The 19111-nt window shown below is 40.8% G+C and overlaps 2 protein-coding genes across 7 annotated transcripts in view; both read left to right on the top strand.

Annotated features, from left to right (window-relative positions):
- Positions 1–6578, top strand: part of golga3 (golgin A3) — a 17059-nt gene extending 10481 nt beyond the window's left edge. For all 4 annotated transcript variants that reach the window (XM_019885109.1, XM_019885110.1, XM_019885107.1 and 1 more), the window contains 9 exons: positions 1282–1425; positions 1541–1738; positions 1894–2010; positions 2163–2302; positions 2790–2922; positions 3184–3306; positions 3455–3619; positions 3988–4154; positions 5331–6578. In XM_019885109.1, the coding sequence (XP_019740668.1) occupies positions 1282–1425; positions 1541–1738; positions 1894–2010; positions 2163–2302; positions 2790–2922; positions 3184–3306; positions 3455–3619; positions 3988–4154; positions 5331–5520 (1377 nt within the window). In that variant the 3' untranslated portion in view covers positions 5521–6578. The remainder of the gene's footprint in view (positions 1–1281; positions 1426–1540; positions 1739–1893; positions 2011–2162; positions 2303–2789; positions 2923–3183; positions 3307–3454; positions 3620–3987; positions 4155–5330) is intronic.
- A 335-nt stretch (positions 6579–6913) lies between these two features.
- ankle2 (ankyrin repeat and LEM domain containing 2) lies at positions 6914–18431 on the top strand. Of its 3 annotated transcripts, none has more exons than XM_019885112.1 (13): positions 6914–7006; positions 8914–9363; positions 9887–10081; positions 10379–10563; positions 11127–11315; positions 11430–11552; positions 12494–12557; positions 13584–13759; positions 13884–13990; positions 14315–14502; positions 15105–15933; positions 16626–16757; positions 17036–18431. In XM_019885112.1, the coding sequence occupies exons 2-13, from the start codon at positions 8925–8927 to the stop codon at positions 17244–17246; spliced, it is 2838 nt and encodes a 945-aa protein (XP_019740671.1). In that variant the 5' UTR covers positions 6914–7006; positions 8914–8924; the 3' UTR covers positions 17247–18431. The 3 variants fall into 3 exon arrangements, with proteins under 3 accessions (XP_019740671.1, XP_019740672.1, XP_019740670.1); XM_019885113.1 differs by lacking the exon at positions 6914–7006 and adding an exon at positions 7405–7814 and having other exon boundaries at positions 14315–14424; XM_019885111.1 differs by lacking the exon at positions 6914–7006 and adding an exon at positions 7409–7814.
- Positions 18432–19111: the final 680 nt, after the last annotated feature.

Below are 19111 nucleotides of genomic sequence, written 5' to 3'. Positions count from 1 at the left end.
CAGGCAAACCATTACATTATGGTCCGGGACTCGGAGGGGACAGATTTGGTTGTTTTTTTTTTTTTTTTTATATCAATGGGATGTAACAGGAATGAAAATCCACTCCCGTGTCACGCTCTGCTCCACATGTAACATTACAAAACTCAGAAGCCACATTGTCATGAATTACACGGTACGATCTCTCTGAGTGGTAAGAACTAAACCCAGAAAGTGCTGAGCCCGAATTACCAACACACGTTTTGAGGCATTTTAGGTGTATATTATGATTAATGGTGTCAAATGCAGCACTAATGTCGAGTAATAATAGGATATATGAGTTGACTGAGTCCATAGCCAGAAGATCTTTCATCACTTTAGCAAGCGCCCTCTCCTGACTGAAGTTCAAATTGATTGTTAGTCACCGTGTAATCCTTAAACTGTTGCACTACAACTTCTTGAAGAATTTTGCAAGAAACAGGAGATTTGACATAATTAGCGACTCTCTGCCTCAAGGTATTGTTGCTAAAATAGGGGATGAATAACAGTTGTCTTAAAAGTTGCAAGTACAGTGCCAGAGGAGAGCGATACATTAATGATGTTTAAGATGGAAGGTCCTAAAATTGTAAACAATTGATTCTTTTACGGGTTTAGCAAGAAGCGGGTCGGGCAATCAAGTGTTTTGTACTTTATTAAAACGTGAGAGGGATGTCAGACAGTTATCGAGTGATCTAACATTAATGAGACACAATTTCAATGAAGGAGGCTCGTCTTAGCTATTTGCCATCATAGGATTCATAGTCATAATATTAATAAGAATGCATTGCTGGGGTCCCATATGTTACTTCGAGTGAATATAGACTCGGTGGGAGATTAATACGGCAGGAATCTGATGGTCTCAGGCAGGCAGGACTATCCTTCAGCTTTGTTTCGCAGTCGAGGCAGAATTTGGGGGAATTTTGTTTTGTTATGACAAAAAAATGTATCGGAGTAAAAGTGAACGTTTTATTTAGGAATCGTAGTGGAGTGAAAGTTGCCAGAAATATAAATAACAAAGTAAAGTACAGCTTTGTGAAAATTCTACAATCGTAAGTTACATTAGAAGACTGCTGCCAAAGCTGTCATATGTGAAGTAGTGAATGGAATCAAAGGTGTCACCAAAATAAATAGGTGACCAAAAATCTAACACATTAAATATATTTATTTATCATCAGTTGAAGTCAAATGACTAAAAATTCAGGATTTATTGCGGAATACACATGTTCTAAATCCCATAATGACCCGCTTTTTTTTTTTTTTACCCAGGAGAAGATTGAATCTCTTCAGACTGCACTGGAGGTCGTGACCAAAAGCAAGGCAATGTTAGAGAAGGAGCTTGAGGAAGTCATTAGCCTCACTTCCACAGAGTTAGAGGAATACCAGGAGAAGGTCCTGGAGTTAGAAGACGAGGTGGGTCATGAAATATATATGTGGACTGTGTTCGTTTTAGAAAATTCACCTAATATTTTCCTGAGTTATTCCAAAGTCAGTTTCTTTAATGGCCTTATGTCATTTCTTCCAAAAGCTTCAAGAGTCACGATGCTTCAAGAAGCGGATCCGAAAACTAGAGGATGCTAACAAGAAGCTAGCACTTGAGCTGGAACATGAAAAGGGAAAATTGGCTGGACTGACACAATCCCACAGTACACTGCGGGAACATGCCAATATCTTGGAATCTGCTTTAGCGAAGCGAGAGGCTGATCTAGTACAGCTCAATTTGCAGGTAAAGCATGGATTGCAACTAGTGCTGTTAGATTGGAATGTTTTATGTGCATTGTGGATAATATTTTAATCGAGATGGTTTCTTGAGATTAAACAGTGAAGGATCATTTTCCTAATACAGTAGTTAAATTGTTCTTCATACGTCTGCTTATTCAGGTTCAAGCCGTTTTGAAACGCAAAGAAGAGGAGGACCAACAAATGAAGCAGGTGGTGCAAACTCTTCAGCTTGCCTTGGAAAAAGAGAAAACCAAAGTCAAAGATCTTAAAGAACAGGTACAAGTTCTCATTGCACTCGGGGGTGCCAGTTTTTTTTTTTTTTAATTGAGAGGATTGGCAACTTGGGTCTTTTGTTGTTAGTCAGATAACAGTTCCCTTTGCCTTTTCAGAGACTTTTTGATTATTAATTATTTAATTTGGCTTTCTAGGTGGCAACAGAAAAGGCTGAAGCAGCCCACAATAGAAGGCACTACAGGGCTGCTATGTTGGAACTGTCAGAGATCAAGAAAGATCTGCAGGCCAAAGAAGACTTGGTCAAAGCTCTGCAACATGAAGCCCACAAGCTACAGTAAGTTTGTTACAGATGTCTTTGTAAATTACATACAGTAAATAGTGATCATGTTACCAATGAAATAGCAGGTATATACATTGGACTCCTACAATCCAGCAAAAAACTAATAAATAAAAATACAGGGGCAAAAAATCCACATATGCAGAGGTCAACTGTATCTCACATTTATTATAGTGTTGAGCATTTTCATTTGTAAACTTTACATGGGGGGAAAATATATATATATATATATATATAAATATATATTTAATGTACAGATTTTCTTTCAATCTATTATGAGGTATTTATTATAGTTTGAAATTTAATTTTAATGACACAGAATGAGCATTAGCTATCAAAGAAATGTCAAACTTGTTCGAATAAAGTCAAAAGTTACGTCGCTAAATTTCCAAAAGGAAAAGATATATTTGCAATGGAAAGTTTCCAGAAAGTTTATTGAAATCTTTTACAGCACTATTTGTCATTGACTACTGTATATCCACAGATCTCAGGATGAGAAGCATTCTCAGGAGATCTCCAGATTCCAAGAGGAGCTGGCTGAAGCTCATTCCCAGCTCCAGATCCTCCAGAAACAACTGGATGAAGAGTTGTCGAAGAAGCCCCTCACTAACCAGGAGGTAAAGGAGTTTTTTTTTTTTTTTCCAAATCACTTACATGCCATTGAGAGAATATTATTATTGGACTTGATGCTGGATTTTAATGTTACTGGTTTGACTTTTTTTTGCGTGTGTGTGTGTCTGTTTGTGATTTGACTGAAAAGCAAAGTTTTGGATTTTTTTTCCCCCAGCTACAAATAAAATCCTAAAGTTGAGTATTGGTGGAAATGTGTTCTGACCAACACATTGTCTCATCCGAATTCTAATGCTGACAACTTCCAGGTTGAGGACCTTAAGTGGGAGGTGCAACAAAGGCAGAGGGAGATTGAGACTCAGAAGCAGCAATTGGAGATGATGGGGGAGTGCCAGCACAGGGAGCTGGACAGCCTGCAGACAGCTTTGCAGGCAAGTATTTATTTAAATGATACATGTCAATTCAGTAACGCCAAAAAACAATAGCGGGGAAACGTGTGTGCAAAGCAGTAATTGATATCATGATGAACACCGTCTCTTTTTGCAATGGGTGGATTCATTTTAAGCCTGTCTATCACAGAACATAAAGGTCGAGTTGGAGACAGTCCAAGAGGAGCTGAGTGTTACAAGGAAGGACAAGTTCATGCTACAAGCTAAAGTGGGTGAGCTGAAGAACAGCATGAAGACCATTCTGCTACAAAACCAGCAACTCAAGCAGGACCTCAAACAGAACCGTCTAAGGAAGGTGATGCAGCCTTTTGCTTCATTTGGTGTCATCGGGGTTCATTGTGTTCAGTGTCCTTACTGGAATGGAAGAGTCAATCCGTGAAAACATGAATATTAGTTTGATATATTTTTAGCATAGGTTTTGCATATTATGGACACACAGTGTTGACTGTTTGGTTCTCTGCGGATAGATGTAGTAATGACACATTCTCAACACAGGTAATCAATGTACTTGAGTGTCTATTGCACAATAATGGAAACCAGCAATGGAAAAAAAAACTGTTTTTAACATTTCACATTGGCACCTGGGTTTCACCCAGAATTGTGCACCCATTAATTTATTTGAGGAAGCTAAATAGCCCTGCAATTATGTTCTTGTTGGAGCAGCAACGGATGGAGTTAAAGAGTGAAGGGACCCCATCCAACCCAGTGACGCCAGTAAAGATCCCTGACTGCCCGGTGCCTGCCTCACTTCTTGATGAGTTACTAAAGCCATCAACTTCAGTCAACAAAGAGCCGCTCAACAATTTGCACAACTGTTTGCGGCAGCTCAAGTAAGACGCTCTGTTATACTCTAATACTGTGGTTCTCAAATTCTTTGGGGCCCGGGACCCCATACCGGGGAGTTGTTTATCCAGTGACCTCCTCATCCTAATGCCAGTTAAACTAACAATCATGATTGTACACCTCTAAATGTCAAAGGTTGATTTTAAACATTCCAACCAAAATACTCATGACCTGTTTAATAGATAGGAAGTGACAGAGTGAAATTAATTTTACTATTTGTCAGTCATGGCTATCCCACTTCACCAGTTTGGACACGATATTCCGACTGACATTGCATTTATGCAATATGATTCAAGCCGTCGATTCCATCCATTTTCATCCGTCTGAGAGAGCAGTCATTTTGCCACCTGCTGTCGACTGACCATTACGTCACAGTTGCTCATATAACGACCAATCACGGCTTGGCTTGCTAACGTCACATGAGCAAACTCAACAGGTGAGCTGTGATTTGTCATTACCTGAGTAACTGTGATGTCATTTTCAGTCAACGGCTAGTAGCAAAATGACCGCTCCCTAAAATGGATAAAAACAGGTATATTTGACTACTTAATTCATATTCCACAAACACAATATTAACCCGAATGCTTTGTTTAGACCAGTGGAGCCGCATAGAGCACATTATTGTAAAGACATGTTTTGACTTCCCCTTGAAGTGACTAATGAGTTTAATTTCCTCTATGAAACAGACCACATAAGCGGATTTTTTTTTTCTCCTTTTTCTGTGAAAGCCAGTCGCAGAGTCGATTGCAGTGAACATATGTTGCAAAAACATTGACTTATCCCAATGCTGAAAACTTTTGACCTGAGGTACTGGATCAGCTTTACTGTTTTTGCCAAAGTCACTGTGCCTTACTATGAAAGAAGACTGTGAAAGAGCTTTGAAATTCTGTATGCAATCAGAAATGTCAGAGTTCTGTACAAAATCAGAATCATATGAGATTTTAATATGCCCAAAGTTGGGGATGAATAATTGTTTTTTGGCACATTTGCAGGTAATTTACTTTTTGAAATGACGCAAAATAACAAATTTATTGCAAATGTTTTTGTTGTCACCGGTTTGAGAACCACTGCTCTAGTAAACCATTTTTTTAAAATCTGCATATGTAATGTAAGCCACTTTTTCCAATGCTAGTCTGCATATGCTGTGATATTTTTTTTCTCAGGGAGGAGATGGACAGTCTTCAGAAGCAGATGGAAGAGCACACAGTTACAGTGCATGAGTCAATGAGCTCATGGCCAAACACAGAAGAAGGACTGGCTCAACTGGGACTTCAAAACAACATTTCTAATGCATTGAAGCCGCTGAACTACACAGTGGTAGAAAGTAATGAAGAGGAAGAGCAGCAGTCATAAAAGCAAACTTTTGTTAGGCTATGACGACGGTGGAGTTTTATCCACAAAGGTGTTGTTTTGGCAGTTATTCCATTTTTCTTTTTAAACAATGGCTGGCAACATTTGACATTCTTCTCCAATCACCACAGGAGTGCTATTGCAGACTAATACTTATACCATAGCTTTCTTCTTTTTGCTCTTTATTATTTGACGATTGTATTGTTATGCCCTTGTGATACTTATTTATTAAGAGTTTGATAATTACACAATAACCACACCAATACAAACCCTGACATTCTAATTTGTTGAAAAGGTTGGAGCATTTGAGCAGTTGAGGTTTTCGGTATGCTTCTCCTTCCAATTTGGAATCAGTGGCTTTGATGATTGACTGACAATAATATGTAATGAGATGTGAGTAAGCCACAATGGCTAAGACCCGTTCTTCCATTTATTTGTGCCTGTACTCAGCTGATGTCTTTCATTTAAGATTTAACTAACAGGGTTAGGGTTGCTCCTTAACAGTTAAGCACCTTTGTGCGCACTAAACTTTTTTTTTTTTGTTTTTGGCTATTGTTAAAATGCAGTAAGTCTTCATTTTTATTGTAACAGTTAGACCTCATCAACATGAGTCTCATTTAGGTATGGAGGTGTCTTTGTTTCGGATGGGTTGTCATTGTTTGTGTGTGTGGTGGGGGGAGCCTTAAGTAGTCTTTATGATGCTGTCATGGAATCTGGTTAACTGAATTGCTGAGGGTATGTGCAAGATGTAATATATTTATGAAAATGTGCAAATATGCAGGCCACCTTTAACTGTCAGCATGCCCATTGATGAAAATGTAACGGAAAGAAAGCAAAGTAGCATGTTGCAAGATGGTTACCACCAACAGCTGGTGTTTCTCCATGTTCTTTTGTGTACATGGTGATGAAAGGTCAAGTGACTACAGTATCATATACTGATCTTGTTGTGTGACTACTGGTTTAAGTTAATTGTTTCCAGACGTTGATATATCATTTTATATGATTTCAAATTAATCATAAATGTTTAATAGTGTAAAGAAAATACAAGTTATGAAAAACTATTTCCAGGCATCTTATTCTATTATTCCCAATACTAACACACTGTTAGAATTCTGCAGTCGGGTGGTGCTGTCAAACAATGTGGGAGGTTTTTATTCCTGTAACTGATTGGTAGGTAATTTTAAATGTTCCTGCACTACTGTACACTTGGGTATTTAAAAGGGAATGGCTTAAAATACACAACAAAAATACTAATGCGTTGTGAATATTTTGAAGGTTTCCTTATGTTTTTTTATGATTAAAATTGATGAAATGATGTTTGTTTAACGTGTTATAAAATCGCACACTTGCCTTTTGCCGTTACCCAAATTTGCTCTGCTTTAGCCAACGTGATTATTTTTGTTCAGGCACTATGTCGGGCGACACTGGGTCCTTGGTGGTTGTATTTTGAAACCATCTGGTAGCGCAGCAGCATCAGCAGGAGAAGGAGGTGGGCTTTTTTATGGCACTGTCACAAAACCGTTCCATATATGTTTCTTTTTTTGTAGAACTTAAGCGGCACTATAACATACGTTGATAGACGCGGACGATAAGGAGAATGTTAGGTCGTACCGAGGCTAACGTCAGCACAACTGACTCACAGTACATTCAAAACTTAAACTTAGGTTTTAAGTCTTTTGTGGTTTTCAGTGTCAGGAGGCAGATGTTTACAGTATGTCTGTTGGTATGTTTTGACAAATATCAGGACCATCCCTGTCTTGCTTTTCAACTTAGGAACGTTGACGTTAACTGCTTTTTAAATCCTGTTGCTTGTAGCGGCTAACAGTTTTTAAAATCAAATTGCCTGTAGTACTTAGTAAAATCTAGGAGAGGTGGGATAAACTTCCCCACTACGTACAAATCAAGTTGAGTGTATTCATCGTGTTGCAGAAATAAATTTAGAGATAATGAGGAAGAGAGTACTACCGAAATGAAAAATGGCATTTCAGTAAATGCAAAAAATAGATCCGCCGTTATGAACGCCAAATACCACAGATGATTTCAGGGACAATGTGGGAAGTTATTCGCACTTTAGTCTGAATGTACATGGCGTATATTGTCCTCGCTGAAAACTGAAAAATCCCACAGATAGTGAATGTAACATTCGCACCCTTGAAACTGAGCATGCGCACAATACGTTGTAAACAATGAGACGAGACTATCAGTCGGTCCTCAGCTTTGTCTGTCCACCACTTTATCTGTATAAAACTAACGAGGACCTCCCAAAGCTCACCGTAAAATACAAAACATGTTGCTCTGTGAGTATGAGTACTCATTTGTTATAAGATGTCATCAGATGCACTTTTGTTTATTTTATCGGCATCATCACGCCGAAGACGTATCGAATTTGTGCGTTGCAGCCTGAGAGCCCACCTCATATGACAGTTGGGTGTGACAGCATGCGATGAAGAGACTATTCGATCCGTAGGTTTAAACAAATGTAGATTTATATATAATGTTTATTGCACGTCTTGATAGGCTTTGCCCAAATTGCATACGTTTCTCCTTTTTGGGCTTTCATCAGAGCCCATTCTACCATGCTAGCCATGCTCACTCCCCGGCTGTCCAGCCTCATTGATATGATTGCAAATGTGCTAGCGCAGGATAGCTTGACGTAGATGTGAGTGTTTTTTTTTTTTTTTTGACTGATGATAGATTGAATAAATCAACAGGGTTATTGACTGATGATAGATTGAATAAATCAACAGGCTTACAAGTGTCTTAACATCTCTCCCAATGAGTGATGTTAATGAAGGAAAAAACAGATGTGTGACAAATTTGGCAGTGCACAGCTGAACTATTTGACTGTTGAAAAAATAAGAGATTAAGATGTTTGCCCCTACAATAAAAAGATCAATATTCTCATGACATAAATAGAATTCGCCATTTGCTGGCAATTGCTGTGGTACTAATGCATATATTTGGAGATTAACTGACACCAACCAGCATTCTCAGACACTTGTCAAAGTTACCAAATAGTTTTCAAATATCTCTGATTATACCGTCTGTGCAATTGATGACAGGATGCATTGCAAATCACAAGTATAAATTCCCTGATGTCCATGTAGCTAAAGTGGATGGGAGGTGCATATTTGTTGCTTGTATGCTGCTGTAGACAGTTGTAATCCAATCATCAACCCTTTAGGAATCATTTCTCATTTCAGAGCAATGCATGTGTTTGCGAACTGGAGTTCCACCTCTCATCTGATTTTTATGGAATACTAGTCTGTGATCATTTTGTGGAAAGTACGCATTGTTATCTGTGACAGTTTCAACGTTGATTAATAAATCAGGACAAAATAATTGCTTTTATGAATGGGTGCTTGTCTTTAGTTAAGTCATTCTGGTGTTTTCCAGGGAGCTGAAGAATGGAGGCAGTTTTAACCAGGCTGAAAGGCCTAACTGCTGATGAACTGCGTGAGGAGTTTGCCCGGGCTGACCTGAAGTGTGTTGCTATCACGGCCACTACCCGATCTATCTTTGAAAAGAAATTGGCGCGAATGCTTGTTGGATCGGAGGGTGATATCACTGAAAGGGACAGCGGTTCCCCTGCAAGGGATTCAGACGGCGTGGCCTCAGCAGCTAATCATGACAAACCTTTGCTGTGTGCCAAATCAACTGTTGCAACGAGCTGCAGCCCAAATGAGGAACTGGACTTTGGCTATGGTGTGGGGCTCAACCCGCCAGAGGAAGAGGAGATCTCTAACTCTCAAGCCAAAACGAAAACTCCTTCCAAAGTAGCACAAGTGTCCCCAGCCTTTTACTATGGGGTTTGTCCGTCGTGGGAGGACATTTTGTCTCGAAATGGTAAGAAACATTGATTTATTTGTTTTTAGGAGATCATCCCAACGTGTGCCATATTAGTATCTAACGTTAACTATACTGTATTTTCTTTGCCATACATTTTTCACCTGCCTCGTCTGTATCTTCCCATCAGGACACTTCCTTGTTGCAGGACTAACACATGTATCTTTAATCTGTACTTCCAGTCCCATTTAAAGCTAGTCTCAATGCTTGTCTGATTATTCATGTTTACCTACATTGTTGTCCTATCTCTGTGCAACCCAAACATGGTTGTAAGTTACCGGCATGTGCTTCCAAGCATTGATGTGGTCTTTCTTGAAACATTAGTATTTGTGCTGCTAAAGCTTTACCATAAAATGTCTGGGTCAATATTCGTCTTGTACTAACATTACAAGATTTTATTTGGTTTGTTTGTTTTCTCTCATAGCAGGCAGTTTTAGTTTGAGGACGCTGCAACAAGACAATAACTTCAGATGTATTACATCCGACAACAAACAAATCCTTATGATGATTGTTTTTTCCATAGAAAGAGCACATGTGTATACAGATAAGAAAGATGCCCTTCAAGCTGTAAAGGGCATGAAGGGAGCACGTTTTAAACCCTTTTCCAACCGCGAGGATGCCGAGAAGTTCGCCAAAGGGATGTGCGACTATTTCCCCTCTCCCAACAAATCGATGGCGTGCGTGTCTCCTGTTAAACCAGGCCAAATCGCCAGTAAAGGTACAGTATGCAAAATAGTCTTGAGCTGAATGCTTTGCAGTCAGTGCAAATCAAACCAAAGTGGATATCGGACGTTTCCAAATACCATTATCATCGTCTTGTTTGCTGAACATATATGAATTCCATATCACCTTTCTGATGCTGCTTAGATTGGAAATCTGTTCATGTTAACAATAGAAATAGTTTTTCCGAAAGGCAACTCATTTCTCTATATAAGCAGATTAATCTAGCAGCAAAATTGCTGTTTTCGAGAGGAGTGCTAACCCCTTTACTATGTTGTCTTGCTCAACACACTAGACATCATGGAGGTGGATACCACTAACAGGGAACGGGCCAACAGTTTTAAGAGCCCACGCACGCAGGACCTGACAGCCAAGCTGAGAAAAGCTGTGGAAAAGGGAGATGAGGGGGCCTTCTTTGACATTGTCTGGAGCAACCCACGCTATCTCATTGGCTCCGGGGATAACCCCACTATTGTGCAGGTGAACATCAAGTACAACTTTATTGTCAAATGTGCTGTATGTGCAGCACAGACGAAATTTCTTCCCTCTCACAACACACAACAAGAGGAGCCGCTGCGGGTGCCCGCGCCGCCATCAAAAGAAAAGTTAACATAAAATGACAAAATAATACAAGACAACACATTAGACACAGCCAATTGTGCAATCTTAACCACTTTCCTGCATACGCTTTGTTGTCTGAAGCAGTTATAGATGAAAGAGGAGCGAATCAAAGTGTCCATTTCACCAGTGGATCAAAGACGTCATGCTGCAATGTGCGCACGTCTGCTACAAGCTAAGCTTGAAAGCAACAAGAAGCTGTAGCATCCATTAACGAAAAAGAGGTTGGCTCTCTTCTCCTGTCCCATGTAAATCCGCTACAATTCCAAGCCGCGACTCCCAGTTCCACATCCGCATCGGCGCTCCGCGCTGACGCACGTTTGAAACACTTCATTTCTGTTTCGCAACATTCCATGAATTTTGGGGTTTGCTACAAATAATGTAGCAGCGCAAGTGCTTACTGTTTGATTCCATTGTGTGCTCAGGAGGGCTGCAGGTACAACGTCATGCACGTGGCGGCCAAGGAGAATCAAGCAGGCATTGCCCAACTTCTGCTGGATACTTTAGAGAACCCAGAGTTTATGCGCCTCATGTACCCCGATGACCAGGAAGACATGCTGCAGAAGCGCATCCGTTACATTGTCGATCTTTACCTCAACACTCCAGATAAGGCGGTAGGTTTTTTTTTTTTTCCCCCCCCTTAGCAGACCGCCAGAAAAAAAAAAAAAGTTAACTCAAACCATTTTTCTGGTCTGTGTTCACACTGTATTTTGCTGTTTATGTGTCAGGGTTTTGAAACACCACTCCACTTTGCCTGCAAGTTCGGATGTCCAGACGTGGTCAACGTGCTGTGCTCGCATCCTGACACAGACAAGAACTGCAAGAACAGTGACAACCACAAGCCTTGTGATGTATGGTTTGATTTAGGTCCCCTGCTGTTTTTTGTAAGAGGTCAACAGAATAGGTAGACATACACAGGGCTCCTGCGGATCCTTAAAATGTCTTAAAAGGCGTTGAATCCATCTATCCATCCATTTTCCGATCCGCTTTATCCTCGCGTGGGTCGCGGGGGCTTGCTGGACCCATCCCGACTGTCTTCGGGCAGTAGGCGAGGGACACCCTGAACCGGTTGCCACGGTCATAATTGCCATTAAAATGTCTTAAATCAATCTTTCAAAAGGCTTGCAAAATATTAACATGATAAGATGGATTTTATGATTGTAAATAGTTTCCAACCTCAAAAGCAGAGATCCTCAGATTGGACGGCATTGACCCTAAACATGCAGTTGTGATATCAAAGTTGTGGCTTCGGGCAAATGCTGTTAATGTGCTTGTGTGGGCCAGTCAGAGCCTAGACTGGAATCTGAGGGAACACCTCTAGCGAGGTGTGAAAATGGCTGTGCACCGATGCTCAACTTCCAACCTGATAGAGCTTGAGAGGTGCTTAAAAGAGGAATGGGCGAAACTTGCTTAAGTGTACCCGATCTTGTTGCATTCTAATCAAGTCGACTTTAGGCTCTAATCACTGCCACAGATGCATCAACAAAAATATTGTACCGCTTGGAGCTGTTTCATTTTTTTGTTTGAGGGGGGGGGGGGGCACTGAAGTTTATCAAGAATGTATGTCCATGTATTAAACGGAAGCAAATGAGTGCCATTGTGGTGCACCCTCGGGTATCATTTGTGTGAGTTTGTGAAGTTCTGACCTGATGGCTAGCTCGCCATAATTTCTCCCTCCACATTTGCTAAATCTAGATGAACATAAGCACATTCTTCCACTTGCTAATCCAGCAACAGATGTATTGTGACAGCTGTCTGTTTTATCAGTTGACTCTCTTCCCCCTTTTCTTAGATTATTTGTAGCAGAAAGAACACAACCCAAGAAGTGAGACAGAAAATAAGTGACTATTTGGAGGGTAAGAACCAACAGATTGTCACCAATTTATTTAAAAATGAAATGCCCATGCCAACAACACCTTTTGTTTTTTTTTTAGAAGCCTGGTTCAGTAAGACCAATGTGTTTGCACATATTGAAGTAGAAATGGCAATTTCCAAAGACAAAAATTAATTTAAGACCGTAGCACGGCTTGTCAATACGTCACAGCCTATATGTCTGCCATCATTGTGGATTTTTTTTTTTTTTTAAAAATATGGAATGAGGAACCTTTCCTTTTTTGGCTGTAACCCCCCCCCCCCCCAAAAATATATATATAATTCAGGAAAATGAACTTGATTACTGAAGCATGCGACCGATTCCGCTGCCCACACTGCTCTTCTTGCGAATAATATTCCATTTTTGTATTTTGGTGCATCCGCTTAAAGAACCACTCAAAATTAAAAAATAAAAAATAAATAGGAGCTTATCGGTGGATTTTTTTTTTTTTTAACTGAAACTTGTCACCCAATCGTCAATGCACTTCCTTGAGTAAAGGACGTCAACCAAAGGCTAGACGAGATATAATTAAATTCTGTTTTTCTCAAATTTTCTTTTTTTTTAAATTACATTTTCTATAGCCTGAACATTCGGCAAGCCTCCTCACTGCCTCAAAACTCACTTGTATTCTTTGGCATTTGACTCAGCATGACTCAGATTTGTTCTTGGTTTTGCTATTCGGTGCTTTCTACCGTCTTTGTTACCGATTTGCTTTACTGTTTGTTGTATATGTTAATTGCTGCATGTACAGCACTTTGTATGCAGCGATGGCTGTTTGAAAGTGCTCTATAAATACAGTTGAGTTGAGTTGAGCCAATACCACACAAATTATTTTCCAGTAGAATTTTGCACAATATGGCATACAAAAATAACATCCTTTGTTCACACATTTGTGTCGCGGCACGTCTTTACAGATTTGTCTCTGTTCATGTCACTCCATAATCTGAAGCTTCACAAAGATCTCTTGGAGGATTATTCTGTGCGACGCCATCTTTCTGCTTATTCACAGACCGCTGCTACATCCCCTTGCTCAGGGCAGCCGACAACACCTCTCAGCCCATCATTGGTGCTCCGTGGTCGCCTGAAGCCTCAGAAAGTCTCTCGCTGATCCAGCGACACGCAAAAAGCCCGCTGGACCCTCTGATGACTGTCACAGCCTTTGCTGGTCCACTGAGTCCCTCTAAAGTAAGTACTAAATTCACTTCTTATCTGCATCCACTTGCTTCGTTTGGCCAAAATGATCAAATGGAGTATCATGTATAATATTTGGACCATTGGTATGTGAACAAACTATAATCGCCCACTTTAGGCGGGTGATTTTCGCCGTTCCTGGAAGACGCCGCCGAGGAATCGAGCAGAGCATTTCCACAACATTCTTAAGTCGGACCCTGACCGCGGTGCCGAGCGGGTTGGCAGGCAAGGCAACAGTATTTATAAAACTGTACACTGTGTGTAATTGGAGTTGTTTAGTAGTCGTTCATCAAAAAAACTAAAAACTAAATGGTGTGGCTCAATATGATTTCATGCACTCTGTAACCTGAACTAAACTGTCCACTGTCGTAACCGCTGTCCCTGAAAGGGTTAATATCGTTTGACTATTGTGATTGGGCTTCTATCTGAATATTTGCTCCAGTAGTTCTGGAATAGAATCAAAACAAATCTACCCTTAGTGCACGTGTGCACTTTGCCACACTTTCACATATGTCTAATAACAATCTCTGATTTATATTCTTCTTACAGAGATTTGGCTCACGAGATGGGTCATCCCTGGGCGGAATATTGGGACTTTCTTGATAGCTTTGTAGATCTGTCATCAACCAAGGCACTTCACAAGTTGGAAGAGTATCTGAGTAAGAGGGATTTCTTTTCACGAACTTGTGAAGAGGGGGAGAATGAGACCAGCAACAGATTTAAAACTCCTTCCCCAGGTATAATTTACATATTATCCATCCATCCATCCGTTCTTACCCTCACAAGGGTCGCAGGCGTGCTGGAGCATATTCCAGCTGTTTTTGGGCAGGGTCAAACCCTGAACTGGTTGCCAACCAATCACCGGGCACACATAAACAAACCACCTTTCATGCTCACCATCACACTCAGGGACAATTTAGAGCATTCATTTAGCCTAGCATGCATGTTAACCAACTTTATTTATTTATTCACTTTTGATGTAGACCAGTGTATTTAAAAAAAAAAATAGAATTGAAAATATTGTGAATACTGTGGTACATCGTGATAAAAATGGTCTATATCCTGAATAGTTTTCCATCTCGCACAGCACTATTTTTCAGTACCGGTAGTTGTTCCATATGTAGTTATTATACTGGACTAAATTGTCCAACCAATTGAAGAGAAATTTGAAGTTCTCTGTCTCCATGGAATAGAACCCAAATGTATGTCATTGCTAACACCTGGAACCTATCCTTCTGTTTACTTCTTCACCATGTTAAAATGAAGGTAATGAAAACGCTAGAGAGCAAGCACTGAACTTTGGCACATTCTGTCTTTAAACCGACATCACTGGTTGCAGGCAAGCTGAAGAAGTTCTGCAACTCCATCTCTGTCGGTGCCTTCTTGGATGAGGGCGAGGACATCAGCCTTGAGGAGATGAAGAATAGGCAGAATGCAGCACTGACCTGCATCTCCTCCTCCGCCGCATCCATGGACAACCTGAAGGGCGCAGTGGGAGGTCACGACTTCCACATCATGCCGATGGGATTAAAGTATCGGGGGGGCGACCTGATCGAGACCGCAGCCGAGCAGGACCTGCTGTCACCCGGCGGCGTCTGCAAAAATGGGGTGTGCTCCTCCTCAAGAGATGGCATTTCCAACGGAGATAACGTTTCTCCTCGGAACTCTCCGTCCGCCTCCAGCTTGCTCTCACCCGTCTCCAACCTCTCAGTTGAATTTGAGCGCATGTCGCTGCAAGAACCGCCGGACAGTCCCGACAGATACAGGGAGAGAAGGAGCAGTGGCGGGCACCGACACAGAGAGACCTTCGACTCCTACGGCTCCTCAGTTAGCGCAGACCTGAGTTGCGGGCTGAAGCGGCTGTCGATTGGCCACGGCGCCCAGAACAACGAAGCCTTGAAGGGAGGGGACACGGAGGAACAGCGCAGCAGCGGCGTCTCTGAAGAGTTGTTCGAGGCAGAGGAGGACGCTTTGGAAATGATGAGCAGGACAAGGGGAGCGGCTTCGGTGGCGCGCAACTTGTGCGCGAGGTCCAAATCGTGGGATCATGGTGGGAGAGACCTGAGCAGCTCGGGGTCATCAGCATCCTCTTATAAGTCTTTGGATAATTCCCATGAGTTCCTCCCGAGGACCCCACCTCGCAGTAGAAGAGGACTCTTTATTGATGGGTGAGTAGCAGGGTTATTTTATGTTTCGTTATAGTTTTATTTCTTTAGACTTTTTTTTTTAAATTTATTTTTCAAAAGTTTAAGAGCAAGTTTCTTAGTTTTGAATATTTTTTTGTTCGAAACAGCCTTGTTTTTAGTTTATTTTTTATTAGTTCTTGTGGATGGATGGATAGGTATGAGTATTCGAGTGATGGATTAAAAAAAAAAAAAAGTCCTTTAAAGAACACTTCTCAAACGACTGTTTGACCTTGCCTTCTCTATAGCTACATCGGTACAGCAATCCCGAAAGCTCATGTATGATATTGTATCACTGTTTTCTCTGCAAAGATCATTGAAGTGTGACGTGATTACAATTCTTTCGTTTGTAAAAGTGACAATCCAGTGGTACCTTGACTTACAAGTTGAAATCATTCCATAAACACTCTTATAACTCAAATCGCTTGTATGACAAATCGACTTACCTCGATTCTTCTGGGATTTTTTACTGCCATCTTGATGTTATCCACATTTTCAAAACGCGAAATCTCTTATGTGACCCCCTTGAGCTTCTGAAAGCAGGAGGTAGTGGCGGGGGGCATCCGTAAGTCATGGTATCACTGTATTTCCCTCTTTCGTTTTGGTCTTGTTTACTGAAGATTGAGGCGCCACAGGCACATATACGAGGTCAGCCATATTGTTTGATGTTTTCACAGGGATTCACCTACCAAGTTGGACAGAGATGTGTTGTCAGCAATAGGGGGTGTTGAGGTGGATGTCCAAAAATATCCCAGTATTCACAAGTGGATGAGCACAATGAAGTCCTACTCTTCCTCAGAAATGAAAAGGTTTGTGCGTGCTTTACTGAAGTAAGATGGGCTTTGCTAACTTTCAGGTTACAGTTCAACTATTTTTTCGCAGAGTTGTTCACAAAGTCTTGGCGCGTGAGTGACTTTTCAGGGAAGCTACTTTTATACCCACTCATGGCACTCATGCGTTCTGTTAGCCTGTCCACATGTGGTGATGACTTCAAAATTATACTGGGTGGCACTTGCCCACACTATGCCTGAATACTAAAAAGAAGAAATATGTTGTACTCATATTTACTGTTGACTCATGTGTCCAGTTGGCCGAGCCCTGCAGTGGTAAAACCGCGACTCAGGATGCAGCATCAGACTCCCGGCTCTCCCTCCGGCGTTCTCATGTCTCCCTCGGGTCGCTTCAGTCCCGCTCGCCAGGCCGCCTCACCTGATTTCAGCCCCAGCCGCTACAGCCCCGCCAACGTGAGCTACATCCAACGCATTCGCCTCAAGCGCTTGAACGAAGCGTCAATTTGAAGGGTCTAAACTCCCCTGCCACGTCATCCTAAGCCTCTCCTAACAAACATAAAGACTGGAATAGCGTGGAAGAGTTACATTATTGAACTGCAGCCCACACGATATTTTAAAAAAAGGATTTTAAAATTTTCAAAAAAGAAACCTCAGTGATGTTTGTACTTTATCGATGCAGACCGTGTAATTGGATGGTGATGTTATCTGTGACAAGTGTGCAGCACCTGTATCATAGCCCAGGTCAATGTTTTTGGATATTGTGAATACAAGCCACACTCCCCGAGGTCGGTCTCAAAAAAGCATTCTTAGTGTGGGGTTGTCAGCACTAAAGAAAACAAATCATGTATGTTGGTCAGTAGCACAAAAATGTTTTTTTATTATCAAAGATGTTAACCAACTGCCATTTCCTGCATTTTCCTCAGTTCAGTACTTGCCTTAATTTTCTGAAGTGATGGATTTGTTCTGTCAGTTTGGGCACATTATCTAGCTCACATCTGGAAAACTTTACTGGCTGTAGCATTACAGCAAACCCAGGAAAACAGAATGAATCTTCCATGCTTTTATTTTGTTCAATAAATGGATTTGTTTTTATCTTTACTCAGTGGATCCAGGACGTCTTGACTTTTCCTTTTTGCAACCTTTCTGGACTATTCTCATGATTAAGTCTCAAGCCGCTTCCATTCTGGCAGACTTAACACGCACAGACAGGAGTCAGGTGTTATTGCAATTATAGAGCAGAAGAAAACTATTAAGGACAAGTTGAGATCTGGTAACTGTGACATTTTATTTTTTAGATTTGAATAGGAATCGCTGGATAATACGTAAACATGGCAGATATTTCCATCCAATATAAACAATGGAGGAAAGTGTAAAAATATTGAATGATGGAAAAAAGACCGTTTTGATATGAAAAAAAATCCACTTACACTTGATTTGTTCTGAATGTAATTCTTGGTGAACTCAACCTTTCTCAGAGAGCACAAACAACTTTGCTGAGGAGATTGTCATCATGCTTGTGCTCTCAGGTCGGAAGAGGAAATATTTTGCTCTTTGAATGTTTCTGAATGTGTGGAGCTTTGCAAAAGTGCCCCTAAAAACTTAAAACTGCTTCTTGTGCTTTTTGAACTCTCTTCCTGTATGTCAAGGATGTGTTTGCTTTCAAGTAGTCAATAAAAAATCACTCCTACTTTACTTCAACGATCCTTTCAATATGTCACAAATTGGTCAGTGACTAATGTCTTCCATCATTGTCTTCATCATGACTGCAGCACACAAACGCACTAATGATGCGCATCAGTGGAGTGGTGCTCAGCCCACTACTTTTCTGTTGACTAAATAGGATTGTTGCTGTTTCAATGTGTTCCTGAGATGTAGTTTTAATGTATCACATTATTCATCCATCCATTTATTTTCTCTAGCACTTGTCCTTGTTAGGGTTGCAGGTGAGCTGCTATGATAGTGCTGGTAAATAGCCCGGACTGTTTACTCTTGCAAGAAAAAAAAAAAATTGACCCCCATCAGAATAACCTAGAATTTTGCATAAAATGATCAAAATGGAGTCTGTTCTTTATCTAAATCAATAGACTTAACATTCTGCTGAAACAACACACATAAATCTTGCGGTTATTGCACAAAGATCTTAGGGTCCAAAAAGTATGTATACAGTTACATATACTGTCTCTTATAGTACTTAGTTGAGGTCTTTTTTCGGTTCAATTGAAATTCCATTGGACAGACGATTAAAGTAGGTTAGGTTTTTTTTTTTTAATATCGGTGCATGTTAGCAATTGTCAATAATGTTTTCCACGTGTTTATTAGCCTCTGCAGTCTCTTGCAAAGCCTAAACATGCACTTGAAGCAAGCAAGCAACC

Source organism: Hippocampus comes, unplaced genomic scaffold (genome assembly GCF_001891065.2).
Source record: "Hippocampus comes isolate QL1 unplaced genomic scaffold, H_comes_QL1_v1.1 scaffold45, whole genome shotgun sequence".
Lineage (NCBI taxonomy): Eukaryota > Metazoa > Chordata > Actinopteri > Syngnathiformes > Syngnathidae > Hippocampus > Hippocampus comes.
This window is presented reverse-complemented; position numbering and strand designations above follow the sequence as displayed.